The sequence below is a fragment of the Podarcis raffonei genome, chromosome 14, assembly GCF_027172205.1.
Source record: "Podarcis raffonei isolate rPodRaf1 chromosome 14, rPodRaf1.pri, whole genome shotgun sequence".
NCBI lineage: Eukaryota > Metazoa > Chordata > Lepidosauria > Squamata > Lacertidae > Podarcis > Podarcis raffonei.
The window spans coordinates 29,001,257-29,022,311 of NC_070615.1; the positions used below are offsets into that span (position 1 = coordinate 29,001,257).

The 21,055-nt window shown below is 48.8% G+C and overlaps 1 protein-coding gene across 1 annotated transcript; it reads right to left on the reverse strand.

Moving 5' to 3' along the window:
* Positions 1 to 633: 633 nt before the first annotated feature.
* Positions 634 to 19,715, reverse strand: GGA2 (golgi associated, gamma adaptin ear containing, ARF binding protein 2). Its single transcript, XM_053365613.1, has 15 exons — positions 19,673 to 19,715; positions 16,830 to 16,914; positions 15,177 to 15,252; positions 13,962 to 14,096; positions 13,038 to 13,161; positions 11,805 to 11,908; positions 11,292 to 11,372; positions 10,399 to 10,545; positions 9,645 to 9,726; positions 8,755 to 8,847; positions 7,702 to 7,872; positions 6,548 to 6,691; positions 4,551 to 4,720; positions 3,681 to 3,808; positions 634 to 649 (listed from the first exon to the last, which is right to left on the reverse strand). Exons 1-15 carry the CDS (start codon positions 19,713 to 19,715, stop codon positions 634 to 636), a joined length of 1,599 nt encoding a protein of 532 aa, XP_053221588.1.
* Positions 19,716 to 21,055: the final 1,340 nt, after the last annotated feature.

Genomic DNA, 21,055 nt, shown 5'->3' on the forward strand with positions numbered 1-21,055 from the left:
TCGCGTCATGTGTTCTGTTGGTCACATCTTGCTCCCTCTAGTCATTCCCATGGCCCTCTTTCATCTCCGCTTTTCAGCTTCCTCCACAGCCCCAAATTCTTTATTTCCAACAACCCTCTTGCCAGAAATTAGCCAGTATATTCTGTTGAGGTTTTTTTCCATGTTTACCTTTGACTCGTGTCTTAGAAACAGAAAAACTTTATTATCAATATTCTATGGACTATTGGGTTGCACACATTCCATGACATCACAGCAGCTCAGCCAACAGGTGGGAGGGTAGCTTTCATGTGGACCATCCTCAGAAACGAAGTGATCCCTTCCAAGATTATTGGAGGGAAAAGTGTCCAGTGCTGTTTACATAGTCCAAATGAATATAAAGATAGCTGCATTTTTTAAAATGTACGGATTGGTATACGCGAAGAAGAAGGTATCTTGCTCCAAAGCGTAATTGGCATTGAATGCCTGGGCCCTGGTGAGGTTCATCACAGTGCCCTGAGGCCATGAAGATGGTGCTCTGGGGAATCTTCTGAAGTCACCGGGCAAGCAGTCCCCATAACTCTGCATGGGGGAAATCAGATACCTCCCCAGTTTCTGTGCAAGGTGCCCTATTTTGGACGAAGGACAATCTGTATCTCAGTCGGAGTGGAGCCTGGGAACAGGGGAAAAAAGATATAAAGTGGAAAGACAGACACATAGACACTCTGCAGTTTCTGGCAGGCCCCTCTTTAAAGCAGGAAGCCAAAATTTGCCCATTCTCTCTCTGGCGCAAACATGCCAGGGCAAATTCAGCTGTAGTGGAGGTCGTTCCACTCCTATCTAGAGCATGGTAAATCTGGGGGAGGGGATACTGCCAATGGACCTAAAATGGGCCTCTCTGTTTTTTCCCAACTTCCTTCCGGCAGGCTTCTAAATCTGTTTCTTACAAAAAGCAGGTGCTGTGATCCTATCTTGGATATGGGCTTTACACAATTCCCATTCGACAGTCTGAGGAGAAGCTGAACCCTCATCAGTTTCAAAATGTTCCTGAAGTTCGCCTCGCGCGCCCCCCCATCTTCTAACATTCTCATCCCTACATCTCAGTCAGCAGGGCCAGTGGTCAGAGGTGATGGCGATGGTGGCGATAGGACTCCAACAACATCTGGAGGAGCACAGATGCTCCCCAGCCCTGCCCCACATTCTGAACAGGCAGCCAAAGAATAATAATAATAATAAATAATAAATTTTATTTATATCCCGCCCTCCCCAGCCGAAGCCGGGCTCAGGGCGGCTAACAACACTAAAATAGTGCAACATTATAAAAACATTATAAAAATTAATTAAAATCAAAATTGATGGCAACCATAAACTAAAGTTCTGTAGAGATTGCCAAAGGAGGGAGTCAGGCTGCGCCCTGACCAAAGGCCTGATGGAACAGCTCTATCTTGCAGGCCCTGCGGAAAGATGTCAAGTCCTGCAGGGCCCTTGTCTCTTGTGACAGAGCGTTTCACCAGGTTGGAGCCGCAGCCGAAAAAGCCCTGGCTCTAGTTGAGGCCAGCCTAACCTCTCTGTGGCCTGGGACCTTCAAGATGTTTTTATTTGAAGACCGTAAGTTCCTCTGTGGGGCATACCAGGAGAGGCGGTCCCGTAGGTACAAGGGTCCTAGGCCGTATAGGGCTTTGAAGGTTAAAACCAGCACCTTAAACCTGATCCTGTACTCCACCGGGAGCCAGTGCAGCTGGTATAGCACCGGATGAATGTGATCTCGCAGCGAAGACCCCGTAAGGAGTCTCGCCGCGGCATTCTGCACCCGCTGGAGTTTCTGGGTCAGTCTCAAGGGCAGCCCCATGTAGAGCGAGTTACAATAATCCAGTCTGGAGGTGACCGTCGCGTGGATCAGAGTGGCTAGGTCAGGGCGAGAGAGGTAAGGAGCCAACTGCTTAGCTTGGCGGAGATGAAAAAATGCCGCCTTTGTTATAGCTGCAATCTGCGCCTCCATGGAGAGGGAGGTATCGAAGATTACACCCAAACTCTTAACGGACAGTGCTGGCACTAATTGCACCCCCGCAAGAGATGGGAGTTGCCCCCTCAATCCCATATCGTCCCGTCCCAGCCAGAGGACCTCTGTCTTCGAAGGATTTAACTTCCCACGTAACCATCCAGCCACAGCTTCCAAGCATCTGATCAGTATGTCTGGGGCCGAGTCAGGATGGCCATCCATCAACAGATAGAGTTGGGTGTCATCAGCATACTGATGGCAGCCCAGCCCAAAACTCCGGACAAGCTGGGCGAGGGGGCGCATAAAGATGCTAAAAAGCATCGGAGAGAGTATCGCACCCTGGGGCACTCCACATACCAAGGAGTGGCGCGATGACAATTCCCCCCCAAGCGCCACCCTCTGTCCCCGACCAGAGAGAAACGAGCACAGCCATTGAAGGACTGTGCCCTGGATCCCCACGTCGGCAAGGCGGTGGTCCAGGAGTTCGTGATCGACCATGTCGAAGGCTGCTGACAGGTCTAGAAGAATCAGCAGCCCTGACCCGCCTCGATCCAGCTGCCTGCGGAGATCATCTGTTAGGGCGGCCAGAGCCGTCTCGGTCCCATGACCAGCGCGGAAGCCGGACTGGAATGGATCCAGAGCCAATGTTTCATCCAGAAACCTACCAAGCTGTTCAGCAACCGCTCTCTCAATCACCTTACCCAGGAATGGAAGATTCGAAACCGGGCGGTAATTGGATAGATCTAAGGGATCTAATGATGTTTTCTTTAAGAGCGGGCACACCACTGCCTCCTTCAGTTCCCCTGGGAATGTCCCGGTGCCAAGGGACAAATTGATGATATTCCCCAGGGGGGCCCGCACCTCGTCTGGACACGCTCCAATCAGCCAAGACGGGCACGGGTCGAGAGGACAAGTGGCGGGGTTTCCAGCTCGGAGGAGTCTGTCCACATCGGCTGGGGATATCCGGTCAAAGTGGTCCAATACTGGACCCGAGGACAGTCGAGGGGCCTCCAGTTCCTTTATTGTATCCAAATTGGCAGGGAGGTCATGGCGGAGCAACAGGACCTTCTCCGCAAAAAAGCTCGCAAATGCCTCACAGCTGTGTGTCAAATTGTTATTTAAATTTGGCTGTCCTTCGAGGGACATTAAAGGCCGAATTATACTAAATAATTGCGCCGGGCGAGAGCTAGCGGATGCAATGGAGGCCGAGAAGTAGGACTTCTTAGCGGCCTTCACTGCCATCTCGTAGGTTTTCATAAAAACCCTATAAGATGTTCTTGAAGCACCGTCACGGGCACCCCGCCATACTCGCTCTAGCCGTCTGAGGTCCCGCTTCATTTTCCGGAGCTCCTCGGTAAACCAGGGAGCCCGGTTTCTGCGGGGTCGCAGAGGGCGCTTCAGTGCGATCTCATTGATGGCTGCCAGGAGCTGGGTATTCCAGCCCTCAACAAGCTCAGTCAATGAGTCGCCAGGGGGAGCAAGGTCCCGCAAGGCTTGGCGGAATCTATCAGGGTCTATCAGCCTCTGCGGGCGAGCCCAAATCGGCTCGCCACCTAAGCAGGGTGGGGGTGGAACGTCAATCCTGGCTTTCAGAGCATAGTGATCAGACCATGGCACCTTCATCGAAGGAAACATGATCACATCTATACCGACGCCAAAGATCAAATCCAGCGTGTGGCCTGCTGCCCAGACCACACACCCCAACCTGATCCAGCCACATACCTGGTGAGGGTTGGCCAGAAGCAGAACTTGAGAAATCACTGTTGGGGGAAGGAGTGGGTTGAAGGCTGGCAGCTCGGAGCCTGTGGCCGGTTGCAGCTTGATGGCCATCGACTATCATTCAGCAGCAAGGAAGAGGAGAGGGAGAGAGAGAGAGAGAGAGAGAGAGAGGAAGAAGGATGAGGTCTCCTCAGGCACAAGCTCAGCCCAAGTGGGGTCGCTGGGACAACTCCATGGCCCAGTGCCCCAGCAGCATATCAATCACAACATTTTATAAATTATCCCCTCTTTCTGTTTCAAGTTGAAACCCCCAAGGAAAATACACCCTCACACCGCAAAGCAGGAAGGCAAGGCAAAAGTGACAAAAACAGTGGTCAGGCCAAAGACCTGCTGGAAGAGAAATGTTTTCTGCTGGCCTGGTCTGTATGGGAACCTAAGATCCTTGTGACATCAGGTGAGAAAAGCCTCAACCTTCCCTGACAGCAGCAAGAAATGGAACCTTTAGCATCATCGGCCAAGTCCTGTGGGACCTTCTGCCACTGGAGATTCAGCAGGGGCCTTCTAACGCCTGCTGAAAACTTTTCTATTGTGCCATACCTGTGCAGGCTCCTTCACAATGGTGTCTGCTTTTTAACTTTTGTTATGGCTTGTATTGTATTGCTTTTATGTTTTTATTACTATAACCTACTTTGTTAAATTATTTATGGCACTGCGGCGTACACATATTTTTATAAGTAAATAAATGAAGGGCACTATGTAACTTCCTGAATAAAATAAAACAATCCACAGGGAGGGAGGAATCCTGCTGATCAGGAGCACAGCTCTCTTGCCTAGATTAAGAGCCAGTTTCTCTCACCTTGGGCACAGCAGCCTGGAAGACGATGTCCTGGACTGGGTGAGGGGCAGTGCTCAGCAGGGAGAGAACCAGCACCTTGGTAGCTGGTTGGCCGGGAACCGGGTCCCTGGAGAAGTGGAGCATGGCTTTCAGGCCCTTCTTCTCATAGACCGTGACCGGAGGGATCGTGCCTGTTGGGGGCAAGAAGACAGACAAACATGGGAAGCTGCCTTATACAGAGTGAGACCACTGGGGTCAACTAGCTCCACACTGTCTACACTGACTGGCAACAATGCAATGACCCTCCAGGATTTCAGGCAGAGGTGTCTATCAGCCATACTTGGGAGATACTAGAAACTGAACTCGAGACCTTCTACACCCAGAACAGATAGAATCATAGAATTGTAGAGTTGGGAAGAACCATAAGGGTTATCTAGTCCAAGCCCCTGCAATGCAGGAACCTTTTGCCCAATGTGGGGCTTGAACCCATGAACCTGAGATTAAGAGTCTTCTGCTCTACCAACTGAGCTATCCCAGCTAAGCTCTACCACTGTCCTTAGGCAATCTGGTGGCTAGGATGAGGATGCCAGGATCCAGAGGGAGGGGCATGGAAAGTGGGGGGGGGGAGCATTTATTTATTTCATACAATTTATATACTGCTTGATTGCAGAAATCTTCATCCCAGTTTGCATAAAGAATAAGACAGTAAGGTAATTAGTAAAAACTATTACAGCATGGATAACTGCCTTGCCGTGGCGAAGGGGCGTGAATAACTCAGAGAAGCTATGAACTATGCCGAGCAGGGCACCCAAGATGGACAGGTCATAGTGGAGAGTTTTGACCAAACGTGATCCACCTGGAGCAGGAACTGGCAAGCCACTCCAGTATCCCTGCCAAGAAAACTCCATGGACAAAGACAACAGGCATATAAAAGTTATGACACTGGTAGATGAGCCCCTCAGGTCGGAAGGCGTCCAACATGCTACTGAGGAGGAGAAGGGGACGACAGAGGACGAGATGGTTGGATAGTGTTCTCGAAGCTACCAGCATGAGTTTGACCAAACTGCGGGAGGCAGTGGAAGACAGGAGTGCCTGGCGTGCTCTGGTCCATGGGGTCACGAAGAGTCGGACACAACTAAACAACAACAAATTACAGCATTCAAAAAAATTAAAACCATCCATAGAGCTAAAAACACACCAGCATCCCAAACATCAGGCTTGTCTAAAAATGTTTTTGGCAGGTGATGAAAAGAACAGAGAGGCAGGGAGTTCTCATGTGTAGGTGCTGCCACACTAGGAGACCAGTTTCCAAAAAATGTAGAATGGGCATTGTGCGGCACCTATAATGGGGCCAGTCCTGCAGATCAAAGCAATCAAGAGGATGTATAATATGGTCCCAGATTACTGGGGGCTTTGTATACTAATGGTGTAACACCTTGAGCCTGGCCAGGTAGCAAATAAGCAACCACTCCAGATATCTGAGCACAGGCGTGAAATCCTAACACGGCCTCACTCCCATCAGCAATCGTGCTGCAGCATTCTGCACTAACTGCAGCTTCTGAATCGGGCTCAAGGGAAGCCCCGCACAGAGTGCATTGCAGTAATCTACTCTGGAAGTAGCCAGCGCATGAACTACTTGCAGCCAAGCCTTCCCGGTCCAGGAATGGCCGTAGCTGCCATGCCAACCGCAGTTGGCAACAGGTAGCCACAGAGCCTCACAGAGGGGCAAAGCAGAACCCTATATGGGGCTCTGTCGCCCCACCAGAGTCCACATCCCACCACCAGATCGGGGGCAGCTGCTCAGCTCCTGCCCTGTGAACAGTGGCGTAGTGTGGGGGGTGCAGGGGGGACCGGCCGCACCGGGCGCAACATCTGGGGGGGACGCGCTCGCACTCGCAGCTCTCTGCCCCTACTAAAATCCATGGGTTAGGGGGCGCAAATTACTTGCCTTGCCCTGGGTGCTGACAACCCACACTACACCACTGCCTGTGAAGAAAAGCCCCCATCCTGGCACTTACTCAGAGTAATGGAACTCAGCGGAATTGAAAGCTTAGCCAAGGAGCCGCTGGAGGACGCAGGGCAAGGCGGCAAAGGTGCTGGTGCCATTTCAGGTATTTGGCTGGAGACTGGAGGAGCCGCCGCCGCCGGGCTGATGGGGAGACCTGGGGAAAGAGAGCCACAGGAACATGGAGGCAACATCACTATCCCAGCAGGGAACTAACCCTTTCCTTCCGCAGCTCCCCTCCCCACACCCTGGTTGCCTCTTTCTTAGATGCTAATGCTGCAACAACATCCCCGAAGGCTCCTCCTCCAGCTTTGGTTATCCATGAAGACCCTGGTCCAGGATGCGCAGCGGGATCTGAAGCCAACGAGGGTGCAAGCAGCTCAGACCCACTCCTCTTCCACCAGCCCAGGAGAAGGAGGATGGCTCTTGAGGCCCCTGGCATGGTTTTCTCATAGCTGGATCTCCCTGGGGGGCTCGGAAGACCCCACCAGAAGGAAACAGGGCAACTATAAGAAGGACAGTTCTAACGGATTTATTTATTTTAGGGTTTGGAAACGGTTCCACAGCAGTGTACAAAAACAGAGTCTAAAGCATAATGGAAATCATAAAGTGGTGTTGAAAACATGGAGCCAATAACAGCTTGTTATGTCCTGGTTTGGAAAACACATAGAGTTGCATTCAAACATATTCAGAACCAGTGTGGTGTAGTGGTTAGTATTGTGCTAGAAAGTGGGAGAGCCAGGGCTTTTTTCCCCAGCCGGAACTGAGTTCCAGCACCTCTCAGGTGCCATTATAAGAGAACCCGGGAGGTTCCAGCACCTCTTTTTGTAGAAAAATAGCCATGGGGAGAACTATGTACACCACCTTGGGCTAGTTGGAGGAAAGGTGGAATATAAATATAATACATAACATATTATTAATAATAATATTTTACCCAGAGTAGACCCACTCTGAGCCCAAGCTGGTCATGGCCAGGGTCTACTCTGCATAAAAGCTAAGTCAATTTCAATGGGTCTACTCGTAAGTAGGGCAAACACTGAATACAACTCTTGCCCTCCTCAAATACTCTCCTCCTACAGGCCCTTCCCAGCCACAGGAAGCCAGAAAGCAGGGCTTTCTACATCAGAGAAGATGCAGCCCCTGAGAACTCCAGTCTAAGACACCAACCTAACACCAGCTCCTCATCCAATGAGTGGGTAGAAGAGGAGGAGAGGAGCCTGTCCAGAAAAGGCTCTGTCTTTGCATTCTCTTGCAAGGCAGCCTGGCACCCAGCACCCAGCTCAGAGAGGTCGATGAGGGTGAGGCTGCTCGCAGCGTCTGGAAGGGGCTGAGGTCCAGCTGAAATGAAAGCAAGATTTGTTTTTTAAACAAAGTAGATGGCCATCCCAAGGAGGCTCAGCTGGGAGAGAATGCTGGGGAAAGGGAAGATCTTCCACCCACAATTTCAGATTGCTGCCAGCAGTTCTCCCGACACAAAGGTGGGACTCCCTTCCTCTCCCCCCCCCCCCCAACTCTGCATTTCACTTGTCTATTACTGGGTAAGGCAGACAGCCAAGAACTTAACCAAGATCCACCACTCAAAGCAAAACGCTTCTGACACAAATCCGTTCTCTTGGGAGCAAGTTAGCATAACTTCAGCCTTACTAAACAAGCAAGAAAACCAGCAAACTGTGTCAGGCTTTTGAAACTATAGGCTGGCTAGCAGCTCTGGTTTACCAAAGCTTCCCAAAGTGCTCCCTGACTATCCTGACCTGCAGAGCAGAATGTTTTCGTTTACTGTTGTGCTTCAAAGCAGAGACTTAAAGAGCTGGCAGCTTTTTTAAAAAGGGGGCCATCCTGCAGTTTGTGGTTCGCAAAACGGAGTAGTCACCTGATGCGGTTTTCTGCTTGCCCTTCTGACCCTCCTTTTTTCCTTCCTTCTCAAAGCCACCTCCTCAACCCCCTCTTTAAATCCCTTCCCAACAACTCCGAGGAACAAAAAGGCACCTGTATGATAGCTCAGTCAGTAGGGCATGGGACTCTTAATCTCAGGGTAGTGGGTTCAAGTCCCACATTAGGCAAAAGGTTCCTGCATTGCAGATGGCTGGACAAGATGTGGTCCCCTTCCAACGCTACTATGATTCACCCTAGCCCATCTCAATCTGCCCCTTGGCTTCACTGCAAGCAGGGCCTCCCCAGTCCCTTTACAAGACAGAGACAGCCTTGCCAACCTTGACCTACCAGAGCTGGTCCCAGAATCCCCAGCGGTGCCCACAACGTCCTTGTAAAAGCACAGCGCCCGCGTGAGCCTGTCACTTGCCTGCAGAACCTCCCCTACAGAAGCAACAAGAGCGAGAATTTGCACCACGGGCTTCACTCAACAATTACAAGAAAACAATTGTTATTTGTAGGGTGGGGGCTGCTTTGTTCCCTGTGTTCTGTATTATTAGCATTAAAAAAAATTAAGTTACCCCTGTTAAGAAATTAAAACCCTGGAATTCTAATTCTCGGGGCTAACAACATACACACAAACCCCATCTAATAAAATTGATTTCACCCCAAAATGGAAAGCCAGCGAGGTCCCAACTAAAGAAGAATGGCAACTTAAGTTGACAGAATATGCACAACTCACAGACTTAACAAATAGAATAAGAGAACAAGAAGAGCATACGTTTAAAGAAGATTGGAAAATGTTTGTTGAATATATGGGAAATAATGATGTACAGCTGAAAACGTTGGTAGCATTAAGATAAATTCAACAGTGTAAATAAGTTTTGATGGACGCAACAATGGAATACTGAATGGTATAGTTTTTGCAGGGATTTATGATATGTAAAATGAACCATGGAAAGAGAAGAAGGAAAGTCACTGATATGTTAAGGATGTAAAATGAGTATCTTAAACTGTAAAACAGAAAACCTAATAAAAATTATAGACAAATAAATAAATAAAGGTGATTTCAAATCCAGCAGTTTCCTAATTTGAGGGTAGAGAGAATAGGGGACAGCTGTTCCTTTCTCAGCCAGGACAAGACTGCATTTATTGGGCCTCTGTAACATCCCTCTCTCTACACACACACCCCTGCCCAGCCCCTCCACTTCCCTTCCCTTGTTTGTCTTTCCCGTTCTTACCCAGAGCCTCCTCGTCTTCCACCGTCTCGCTGGCCACACGGAAGAGCAGTGGCTTCAGCCTCTCGCACTTGGCAAATGCGGCCTGTGGAAGGACACAGCCAGAGGGGAAGTGCCACTGGCTCAGCCTCACAGCCCAGCTGACCCAGCCCCACCCCACCCCAGCTGTGGCCCGAGGGGGGGGGGAGCGCACCAAGCATGCTCAGAGGAACTTTATTCATCGTGTTATTATAATATTCCACTATGTGTTTCAGGGCAGATTCCAGGCACCCAGAATTCAGTTAAGCCCAGTCCAGTTTTCTAGCCAGATGGGCACGTATGCAAACGAAGAACATCAGAAAAAACCTTGCAGCCAGAGGTCCATCGAGCCCAACATCCTCCCCTCACCAAGGAGGCCAACAAAATGCCACAATGGGAAGCCCACAGACAGGACCTGGGTGCACCAACAGCAGTGCTTTTCCACCTTGTGTGATTCCCAGCAAATGGTATTCATTGAGAATTGTGGGAAGGAATCTGAAAACAGAGGTCCTCTCTCCCCCCTGGTGACAAACGAGTCAACCAATGCATACTGCAGAGGCCCCACCATTGTCCTCAAGAGCCCCCTCCCCATAGCCAGGCAGAGGGAGGTCCTGGAGCATATGGGGCTGCCCTGAAGAAAGGCCTTACAGAGCATGCTAGCTGCTGTGCCTTCCATGCCTGGACTTCAGAGGTGTTCCCCAAGGGTCGGGAGTGGGGAAAGGGAGAGAGCAGGACTTACCTGCAGGAGCTCCAGGGTTGATGTGGGGGTCCCGGCTCCCTTGCTTTCTCGCCAGCTTCTTAGCATCTCCTCCAACGCCTCTGCACTGCTGCGGGCTTCCTTCAGAGCGTTCAGTCGCCTGGAGACCTTGGCCGATTTCTCCTGCTCCTGCAATGGGCCAAACACACTGAGATTCTTTAGCTGTGTTGCAGAGGGTGGGGCCAGATGACCCCTGGGACTGTTTTTCCAACTCTACAATTCTGTGACTCTTTGATTCTAGGTCGCAAGGCATTTTCCCAAAGCAATTAGCAGCCTCAGCTTGTGCCTCTCATACCAAGGTTTAGCCACCAAGGTTTGAAGACAACGACCTGCGAATCTGTGTGCCTGCATTTCTTTATTTGTTGCCTTTATATCTTTTTCTCTCCAAGGAACTCAAGGATTCTCCCCCCTATTCATAAACAGTTCTCCTGCACTTCATTTAATCACCACAACAACCCTGTGAGGTAGGTGAGGCCGCAAGGAGTGAAGTTACGAGGAACCAGGCAGAGGGCCTTCTTGGTAGTGGCGCCCAACTTGTGGCATGCCTTCCCAACAGATGTCAAGGAATTAAGTAACTATACAACTTTAATAAGACATTTGAAGGTTTTTATATTTGTTGGAAGCCACCCACAGGCAACCCAGTCAGATGAATGGGGTAGTAATAATAATAAATAACAACAACAACAGTAGCAGCAATTGGCCCAAAGTCACATCCGGTGAGCTTCATGGCTGAGGGGGGATTTGAACCCTGATCTCTTCCAGGTCATAGTCCAGCACTCTAACCATTACACCACACTGGCTTCTCCATGAGCATGGAGCCCTCTGGCACCAAATGCTGCCAGACAATGGGGGGAAATGGCGGAGAGAAGGCCTACCTCTCTGATCATCCCTTTGATCAGCCTGTTTGCTGCCTGAAGGTCCTCTGGGTTTTTGCTTTTCAGGAGCCTTGTTAAAAGCTGAGGAGAGGAGGGGAGAAGGTGAGGACCAGGCCAGAAGCATCACCGCACAGTCAAGGGCACACTTTGTCTCAAGCAAAGCTGTTCAGGAGCAAAAAAAAATAAAGGGGGAGGGAGACTCCTACTTTTTTAAAAAGGGGCTGCTTTGAATATTTATCAACAAGGCTTTCAGGTGGTCTGGTTTTGCATGGAAAAAGCAGCATTTCTCAGAACAAAGTTTTATAACCAGAATGTTTTTTTTAAAAAGCAAGGGAAGGGCTGTGGGCTCAGGGGACAAAAGTCTGCTTTGCATTCAGAAAGTCCTTGATTCAATCCCCAACAGACTTGTCAGGGACCCCCGTAGGTCACCCTGTCGGCACCCACTACCCAAGTCCATTATTATCGTGAGCAATAGTGCAGCGTCCAGCTTGACCACAAGGAGGAGCAGGTTACCTTGGATTTCTCATCATCAGCATCAAAAATGGAGCTAGCCGGCCGTGGAGAAGGTGGTGGCAGGATTTTGTCTTCCGGTAGTTTGGGGTCTTGTTTGACGATCCCTGAAATAAAGCTTTGCAGTGTTGGCACACCCACAGTTCAAGGATGCTTAGAGGCCATTTAAAGTGACAAATCACAACAGCATTTAAAGCTAGTTGCCCGAGCCTGGAATTCAGAGATTCAAAATGCAAGAAACTAAAAATTGAAAGCAAAGGAGCAAAAGCTGGCCTTAAACCACCTGCAATTTGTCATCTGCAAGGCTTCAGATTCCACTGCAAAAAAAAATTGGATGCAGCTGTTAAGAGTGTCGGACTAGAATTTGTTTTTTAAAAAGGATGATCATTACAGAGGAATCTGTGAAACAAGCAGCATGTTAAAGGGGATGAATTGGAATATATCTGAGAGTGGGAAACCAGTTTTTTGGGGGGGAAAGGGTATTTAAATTAAATTAAATTTGGTTATGATGTTCTATAAATTTAAAAATGAATAAAAATTAATTGGCGAAAAAAGAGAGTGTGGGACTAAGACCTGAGAGACCAGGGTTCAAATCTCCCCACTTGGCCATGAAGTTCAATAGGTGTGACCTTCGGCAGTCACCACTTCTCAGCCTTAGCCACCTCACATGGTTGTTGTGAGGAATAAGTGAGGAGAAAATGGAGGCCAACTTGAGCTTCTTGGAAGAAAAAGAGGAGATACAAGGGCAATACAGTGGTACCTCAGGTTACATACGCTTCAGGTTACATACGCTTCAGGTTACAGACTCCGCTAACCCAGAAATAGTGCTTCAGGTTAAGAACTTTGCTTCAGGATAAGAACAGAAATCGGGCTCCGGCAGCGTGGCGGCAGCAGGAGGCCCCATTAGTTAAAGTGGTGCTTCAGGTTAAGAACAGTTTCAGCTTAAGAACGGACCTCCGGAACGAATTAAGTACGTAACCAGAGGTACCACTGTAAATAAATAGACCCACCACAGTAAGTAGTTTAGAAGAGATAAGAGAGGTAAAGCTGCACAACCCCTTTTTTGTGGTCCCAGGAAGAAAAATACCTTGTTCTGCTTTCTCACGGAAAAACCTCGTGAGGGAAAAGGGTGTTAGAAGCATTTTGGTCAGCAGGCTTGTGGTTTAAGGCCATGTGACTTTGAGATGGGAAGGAGGTGGGGGAGAACACAGACAGAAGAAAAAGCTAAATGGAGACCTTGTTTCTTCAGCATTTGATAAGCGTCGCGGATTTTCACTTCCTGAGGAAACCACACCACCCAACTGAACAGCAGCTCGACGATGCGGGATTTGACTCTGTCCGTCGACCACTCTCCGAGATACTGGGAAGCCCAAAGTAAAGATGGTTGGAACCAGAATAAGAAAGACCAGCACCTTGGGGAGTCCCCCGCTCCTCACAAAGCAAGACTGTGGCCGCAGCATCTTGTACTCCCACCCACGCAAAATAAATCCTTGTACATTTCAGATGTTTTATGCCTTCAAAGGATGCACCTGTACCCTTAACAGTGGGAACAGGGGATAACCAGTGGCCCTGCAGATGTTGCTGGAAGTACAGAATCGACCCCTCTTTTAAAAACAACCACACACAACCCCAACTTTATCTTGACCTTTAGGACTCTGAGGAGGCCCTTCTGAAGAGACCTCCCAGCCACCCCTTTTCTGACAAGGGCCCCCTCCCTTCCAGGCTTCTTTTTCTATATAATAATAATAATTTATTATTTATACCCTGCCCATCTGGCTGGGTTTCCCCAACCACTTTGGGCTGTTCCTAATAGAATATTGAAAACACAACGAAACATCAAACATTAAAAACTTCCCTAAACAGGGCTGCCTTCAGATGTCTTCTAAAAGTCAGATAGTTGTTTATTTCCTTGACATCTGATGGGAGGGAGTTCCACAGGGCGGGTGCCACTACCGAGAAGGCCCTCTGCCTGGTGCCTTGTAACTTCACTTTTCACAGTGAGGGAACCACCAGAAGGCCCTCGGAGTTGGACCTCAGTGTCTGGGCTGAACGATGGGGGTGGAGATGCTCCTTCAGGTATACTGGGCCAAGGCTGTTTAGGGCTTTAAAGGTCAGCACCAACATTTTGAATTTCTGAGCTTCACCTGCCTGGGCACTTACCTTGGGAGAAAGGACCTTGATGAGACCGTTTAGAAATCGGAACTTCCCCATTTCATGATGAAAATTCTCTCCGCAGTTGTTCACACACATCTCCAAGACCTCATAGGGGGAAAGAGGCAAACACAGACCTTGATCCTAAAAGAGCGGGCAAATCCACAGGGAGCCCCCAAGACCCCATCACGCCAGCCTTGTCCTTAGGCAGTGGGGTCACCAAGCCATTCAAGGTGACAACACATGGTGCAGAAAACAGAGCCAGGTAACTTTCTCTAGGTAAAGGCAGCGGGAAAGGGGACCCAGGGGTGCAGGGAGGGGGAGGTGCTATTTTCTCTAAGTCTTCATAACTCCAAATAGAAGTGCAAAGGGCAGCCATCACTGGCTGGGTGCTCTCCAGATGTTTTAGACTGCAATTCTTGTCAGCTGCAGCCAGCATCTGTGGTGGGATCTATAGTCCAAAACACCTACAGGTCAGTCACTAGGTTTGATGAAGGCTGGCAGAGAGACTCTGGGTTCGTTAAAATCCATATCTGCCCTTGCTCATCTCGATATGGGAATTTCAGGAAGGAGAAAAGTACTCTGCACATGCTCACAGACGCTGCATTTTTAATAACTTCACACTGGCCACAAGTGACCCCTGGCACTGATTCCAAGCCTAACCTAACAGGCTGTTCAGAATAAGCAGGGAAGGTGTTCCAAGCAGTGCCAGTTGTCAGGCATAACTAAGTGAACAAATGAGGTAGGAGAATGTGGACTCAGTCAGGCTGAGACTGATTGGGATGGGGGGGGGACGAAGGTTGTGTAATGCAGATGTGACAAGCTACAAGAGCAGGAAGCTCCCCCTCAAAAAAAGAGGGAAAAAAGAACCACCAAACTGCTGAATTCTCAACCCAGATGCTCATCAGTAGCTGCTCTGTCCACACAACAAATGGGGGAACAAGAAGCCTGGACTCCAAAGAGGAAATGCAAGGCCTTGCATGCATGATATCCCTGTGTCCAGCATACTGCAGGACACACTGGGTTGCACAATGCTCACACTTATTTTTTGCATTTATATCCCACCTTTTTCTCCAAGGAGAGCAAGTACACAGTTCTCCCTCTTCTTATTTAATCCCCACAACAAGCCAGTTATGGGACTGAGAGGCAGCGACTGGCCCAAGGTCACCCTTCATGTCCAAGTGGGAATTTGAACCCAGGATTTCCAGGCCCTGGTACACTTACGGTTAGCGCATGCAGAGCCTCTGCCTCCTGCGGCGACTGGATCTTATGTTCCAGCAACTTCAGAGCTGCAGCAATGCTGAGAGAGAGGTAAAAAAGAAAAACAGGCATGCCATAGTCCCTGAAATCATTCTTGAATACACCTTGACAACAACCAGAGGAGGCAGGTGGGTATTGCATGCAGAAGGTCCAGGAAGGGCTGGGGAGGGGGAGAATACTCCCTGCCTGAAAAACTTGGAGAGCCACAGCTGCCAGTCAGCATGCACACAATCCTGAGCTAGCACAAGGCAGTTTCCTATGTTTTCAAGAGAAAGAGGGCAGTTTGCTCAGTGATGGGCAAGAGAAGAGCTGTACTTCTGCACCCAAGACTAGCTCTCTGCTTTTGCCACACAAGATCCAGGGATATTTCATAGGCAGCTGACACCTGCCACTTCCAACTGCATGACATTTTAGGGTAATATCTGCTGAACCCTGTTATTTGGGTTTTTTTCTTAGTCTCTACAGGAACATAGCTGAGGAGTGGAGGTAAACCACTCGTCGTTTCTTCTCTGAGAGTGTTGAACGTGGTTTGTAAGAGTGATCACTGCTGCTTGTGATGGCTAAACATGCTCCAGTCTGGCACCTTGCCAACAGGTTGTACAGGCTTTTTAAGCAATATAGAAGAAGCCAGCTGAACCTGTTTGACCAGAAACAACTGCAAAAGAAAGCAGATAGGTGCTTGAGCCACAAGAAGCAAAACTGCTCCTCAAGAAACAATAGATCATCTCCGCCAAGGAGCTCAAGCACACTCTTGGCATGACATAAAATGCCAGGCAATAAAAGGATGGAATGAGCAGAAACTGTGGCAGAAAGACAGCTGAGGTTCGTTCCAAGCCCATCCCCAGTCAAGGAACATTGCCAGACATTCAAGTTTCAATCGGCTGCTATGTTTTAGGAGATGCAAACGCTCTCAAGAATTCGTTTGCTTTCAGCAAACAGTGCCCAAGGCTCAAGGGATTCCTGGGCAAGGAAACACAAGCAACACACACACAACGCAAGAACTTCAAGCCAGAATCTGACCACACACCGCAAGAAGAGGGCAGAGACGCTCTCTCCTCTCCTGTTCTGCCTGGGAATCTCCCACAATCTACCCTGCTGTGGTGCCTCTGCACATGGGCAAACAGAACTTTTGGGTAACACAAGCTCTGACGCGGATGGCACCTTGGGTTAAACCATAGAGCCTAGGACTTGCCAATCATAAGGTCGGCGGTTCGAATCCCCGCGACGGGATGAGCTCCCGTTGTTCGGTCCCAGCTCCTGCCAACCTAGAAGTTCGAAAGCACATCAAAGTGCAAGTAGATAAATAGGTACCGCTCCGGCAGGAAGGTAGACGGCGTTTCCGTGCACTGCTCTGGTTCGCCAGAAGCGGCTTAGTCAAGCTGGCCACATGTCCTGGAAGCTGTCTGCGGACAAACGCCGGCTCCCTTAGCCAATAAAGCGAGATGAGCGCCGCAACCCCAGAGTCGGTCACAACTGGAACTAATGGTCAGGGGTCCCTTTACCTTTTAAACTCTGACCACCTCTCCATGCTCAAGACAAAGCCTTTGCCAACTTCCACATCCACCTCGAGCTGGAAGTGGCCCAGCAAAAGGTTCTCCTCACCCAGTGCAGCCTTACCTGTCAGCATCTGCGTTGACCTGGTCACTAAACCTCTGGATACATTCCCAGTTTTCCTCGGGGTCACTGGGGTCTGTGGCTTTGTCTGCCATGGAAGACAAGGTTGGGAAGTGTCACAACAGTGCAGCACAGCTGGGCAAAACACCAATGTCTGATCGGCCCCAGGTGTTGACTGCTATCCAGCCCCAGCCCTGCTCTGTTGCCAGTGAAAGGACACAGAAAAGAGAAAGGGAGCAGAAAGTGAAACAGCTTTATGCTTGGGAGGCAGCCTAGTCCTCTCCCCTAGGCAACCATATCTAAGGGGGCTGCAGTGTATTTAGAAAATAAGCTAGGAAGGAGAGGAAGAAAAGTCACCAGACAGGGGCCTTTTCAGTGGTGGCTCCCCAGTTGTGGATTGTCTTCCCTAGTGAGGTGTGCCTGTCTCCATTGCTAGCAACTTACAAGAGGAACCTCAAAACATTCTTGTTTACCTGCGCATCTGTTGGTGGCTGTTCCTGGAAACTCCGAGATCAGTGAATGGAAGAATGTTATTGATTGCAATTACTTTTAGACTATTTTTAACTGTAACTGCTTTAGGGTGTTTAAGCTGTAACTGCTCTTAGAATGTTTTAATTCATTTTTGCTTTCGTTTTCAAATTGTGTATCTGTTTGCTAGCCTGGGCTCCTTGGGGAGGAAAGGCGAGGCATGAATTCAGTAAATATTAATAAAAATAGATACTGATGGGAGATTTGTGTTAAAAGTCTCAAGTGGGAGGATGAAAACAACTGTAAAGTAAATGGTACACAGAAAGGAAGGCCTTTGTTTAAAAGAAATTAGATACTTTGAAGAGGATGAGATAATATTGGATGGAGATTTTAAAAGCTTTAGATATGCCCACTGATAAAACAAAGAATAAACTGAGTTTTTGGTGTGTGTGTTTACATTTTTAGCTTTGTTGGCAGCCAAGAAACAACAGGGAAGATCCAACCTTTTAGTTAGAAAAAAGAAACAAGACCAGGTTTGCTATGAAAGAAAGAGACAAACTGGGGGCAGAGTGTATCTTCTTAGAAATCTTTTGTTTCTGAGAGTTTTGAAGACTGCAGATTTTTAAGGGAAGTTAGAAATTGTTGCAATATCCTCAAAAGAGAGAATGATGCTTAATAATTCTGTTCAGTTGACAAAAACCAAGCGATTGAGCAGTTAAAGAAAAATGAAACCATTGCACTTATAAGAGAGTATACAGCATTTAGGCTGCGATCCTATACCTACTCACCTGGGACTAACCCTATTGAACTCAACAGGACTTACTTCTGAGTAGACACATATAGGATTGGTCAGGCTCTTTAATTAGGAAGGGAAATCCAGGTGTAAAGAGGATGGAGTGTAAAGAGGATGGAGAATGTTCTTTCCACCAGTTCGCTCCAGCAGAATTTTGAAATACTATCTACTGTATGGGCAAATTGACTGATAAATATACAGGCGTTGATCAGATGCATTTTCATGCCTGGCAGGAAAACGTCAGATTGCATCAGATTACTGCTGGCTCAAATCAGAACAGAAAAAATTACAGGGATTTTTTCCTTGCGTCAGAGAAAGCTTTTTATAGAGTGAGAAAATAATCTTTTTTTTTCTGTAATGAAGGCATTTGATTTAGGGAAGCATTTATACAGCAGACAGCCCTAAAGCCAGAATTAGCTGGGAATGTGTACTCTTGTTTTTATAAAAAAAACAACAACAACAAAACTAGGCAAGGAGTTACTCTTATTTGCAGAAACTAGTCAGAGGCAGCAATGCATGTGAATGCCAGTTGCTGGAAGCCACAGGAGGGGAAAGTGCCCTTGTGCCCAGGCCTGCTTGCTTTGATAGCTTCCCATGGGCATATTGTTGGTAACTGTGAGAACAGGATGGCAGCCCAGATGGCCTTTGGGCCAGATTCCAAAAAGGCTCTTCATATGTCTTTAACTTTGAGCAAGAGCAGTAAGAAATTGCCCATGAATAAAAGCAGTAAGGATAATAGGTCAATAAAAAAGTATCTTACATTATTTATTTATGAATTTATAACCCACGCTTTCGGGGGGGGGGTGACACAGCAAGGTGGAGTACAACATATAAAGTTATAAAAATCAACAAATGGCCATAAAAACATGGTTAAAATTTATCAGTGAATATCAATAGACACTGACTGATTAAAACAAAACATCATTTTGTAAAGGCCTGTCTGAACAAGCAAAAAAAGTTTTAAAAAGAAGGGATGATGTAGTATTTAAGTCTGACTAAGCCCACCTGAGTCAAGAGTGGGGATCGAATAAAAAAAAATTATGGCAAAATATCAGGTTATTAAGTCCAGGAGGCAAGAAGTACCTCAAACATGACGAAACTAGAAAATCCCCAAATTATCTGCCCTCAAATGAAAAAAAAAAAGAGATGCGGCAACATTGAATAAAAGGAGTATTAAAGCAGCTTTGACGGGGGGAGAAATCGGAAGCCAAAACTGTTGCCTTTCAGGGTCCCCCAGTCTGGATTGAAAAAACACGCAGCCACTTTGACTCCGCCTTGCCGAAGGGGGCCAAGTTTAAGCCGCCTGGTGCAAAACCGCTTCCGAGTTGCACCGTTTGACGCTTCAGGTGGTTTGCAAGAAAAGCTCCCAGCGGTGAGAGCTTTGCAAGACACCCCCCTCCAGGTTCATATGCCAGATTTGGGAGCGAAGGGCCAGCCCGGTCGGGTGGGGTGTCCTTCTTCCTCCTCCCGCGTCTCAGGAGCCAAGCAGCCAAGCTCCGCGGAACTCAGCCCGGAGAGGCGCCCAATCAGGCGCCGTAGCCTCTGAGCGCGTGCAGAGCGCCCTCCCTCTCCTCCCCACACTCACGCAGCAGCAGCTCCAGCGCGCCCGGAGGAGCCGCCCGCGCCATGGCCTGCCTCCCTCTTCCTCGGCCGGGCAGAAAATTGGCCCGGCACGCCCAGCCCGGGGTGGGACGACCCTCCGGCGCCCAGACCCCGCCTCGGCGCCCGCCCGGGGCGGGGAGAGGCAGCCGGAGCGCCGCCTGCGCGCCCGGTGCTGGGCAGGAACAGGCGGAGGCCAGGAGCAGCCCCGGGCCTGGCAGTGGAGCCCCGCGGGGCAAAGCGCACCAGCAGCCGCCGCGAGGGGCCGGGAAGCCGCCCAGAGCAGCCTCTCTCCGGGGGCTCCGCGCCTTGGCCAGCTCGGCCAGGGGCAAAACATTGGCGGGGGGTGGGGGCAAGGGGAGCATAAGGGGAGCGAGGACAGGGGGCAGATAGATTGATTTATACATCGCTTAAAAAAAAAGCAGCTTAAAGTGGTTTACAAAAAAAAAAACCCAACAAAATTATCAGTAAGAAAAATGAACATCAATAATGTAAAACTTTCGAGAAGTTAAAATAATAGACTCAAAATGGATTAGTGTTCACTTCAGCTTGGAAAAGCACAATTAAAAACCAAAGCCTCCGCCCACAAGAAAAATAAGGACAATCTGTATTACAGCAATGTTCTTGTTAGGCTGGAAGTGGGAAAAAGTTTGCCCACTCCTTTGCAACATTTGGGCTGGCCTAACGGAGGTGAGGCTCTTCTAAGGATTTGGATTTTTTTTTGTTTTTGGAAATATTTGCTTATAGCTCAGTGGTTCCTAAGCTATTTTGGACCTCTTGGTCACATAAACTCATCCTCAGTACCCTCTGCCCTATGAAAAGCATTAGTCGGAATAGTAGTTTTCACCACCCCAGGAAGATAATAATGCATTAAAATTCAAAATTAACAGTAGATTGCACATTTTATTAATAATTACCGTTAACTGCACATTTATGCAAAACCCAATTAAACTCTGTGGTTTGAGTGGTTCCACAAAACTGACGAACTTGATCGAGTGATACCTGCTTTTCAAAGTCAGATAGTCACTGACACCTTCAGCACAAACACAGACCCCCCCGCTAGGTATCCCCACTGCCCCCATGAGGGTTGTACCATCCACTTTGGGGAACCACTGCTCTGTAGCCTGGGGTTGGGGGCCAGTTCGCACCACCCTCACAGCAAACACTGGTCAGTGATCAGAGTCCAACAACATTTGGAGGGGGCACCAGGACTTTAATCTAGAGCAGGATGGTCCAATGGGAAGTCTGAAGGGTGCATGCATCTCCAAGCCCTTGCACTGCCTTCCCAAAGCCCAGCACTTCACTTAGCTGGCCCGCCCTAATCTAGAGAGAACTGGGATACCCCAGCCAGAAGAGAATAGTGGGCTGA

What these genes read in the sequence shown, in the direction of transcription:
- GGA2 (XM_053365613.1), bottom strand. Translation starts at nt 19,715, where the DNA reads ATGGCGCGGGCGGCTCCTCCGGGCGCGCTGGAGCTGCTGCTGC. An exon ending in TCAAAGGGATGATCAGAGAG is followed by an intron (nt 10,546 to 11,291) that starts GTAGGCCTTCTC and finishes GGCCCATTGCAG; the next exon opens with GAGCAGGAGAAATCGGCCAA. An exon ending in GCTGAGTTCCATTACTCTGA is followed by an intron (nt 4,721 to 6,547) that starts GTAAGTGCCAGG and finishes TGCCCCCAACAG; the next exon opens with GCACGATCCCTCCGGTCACG.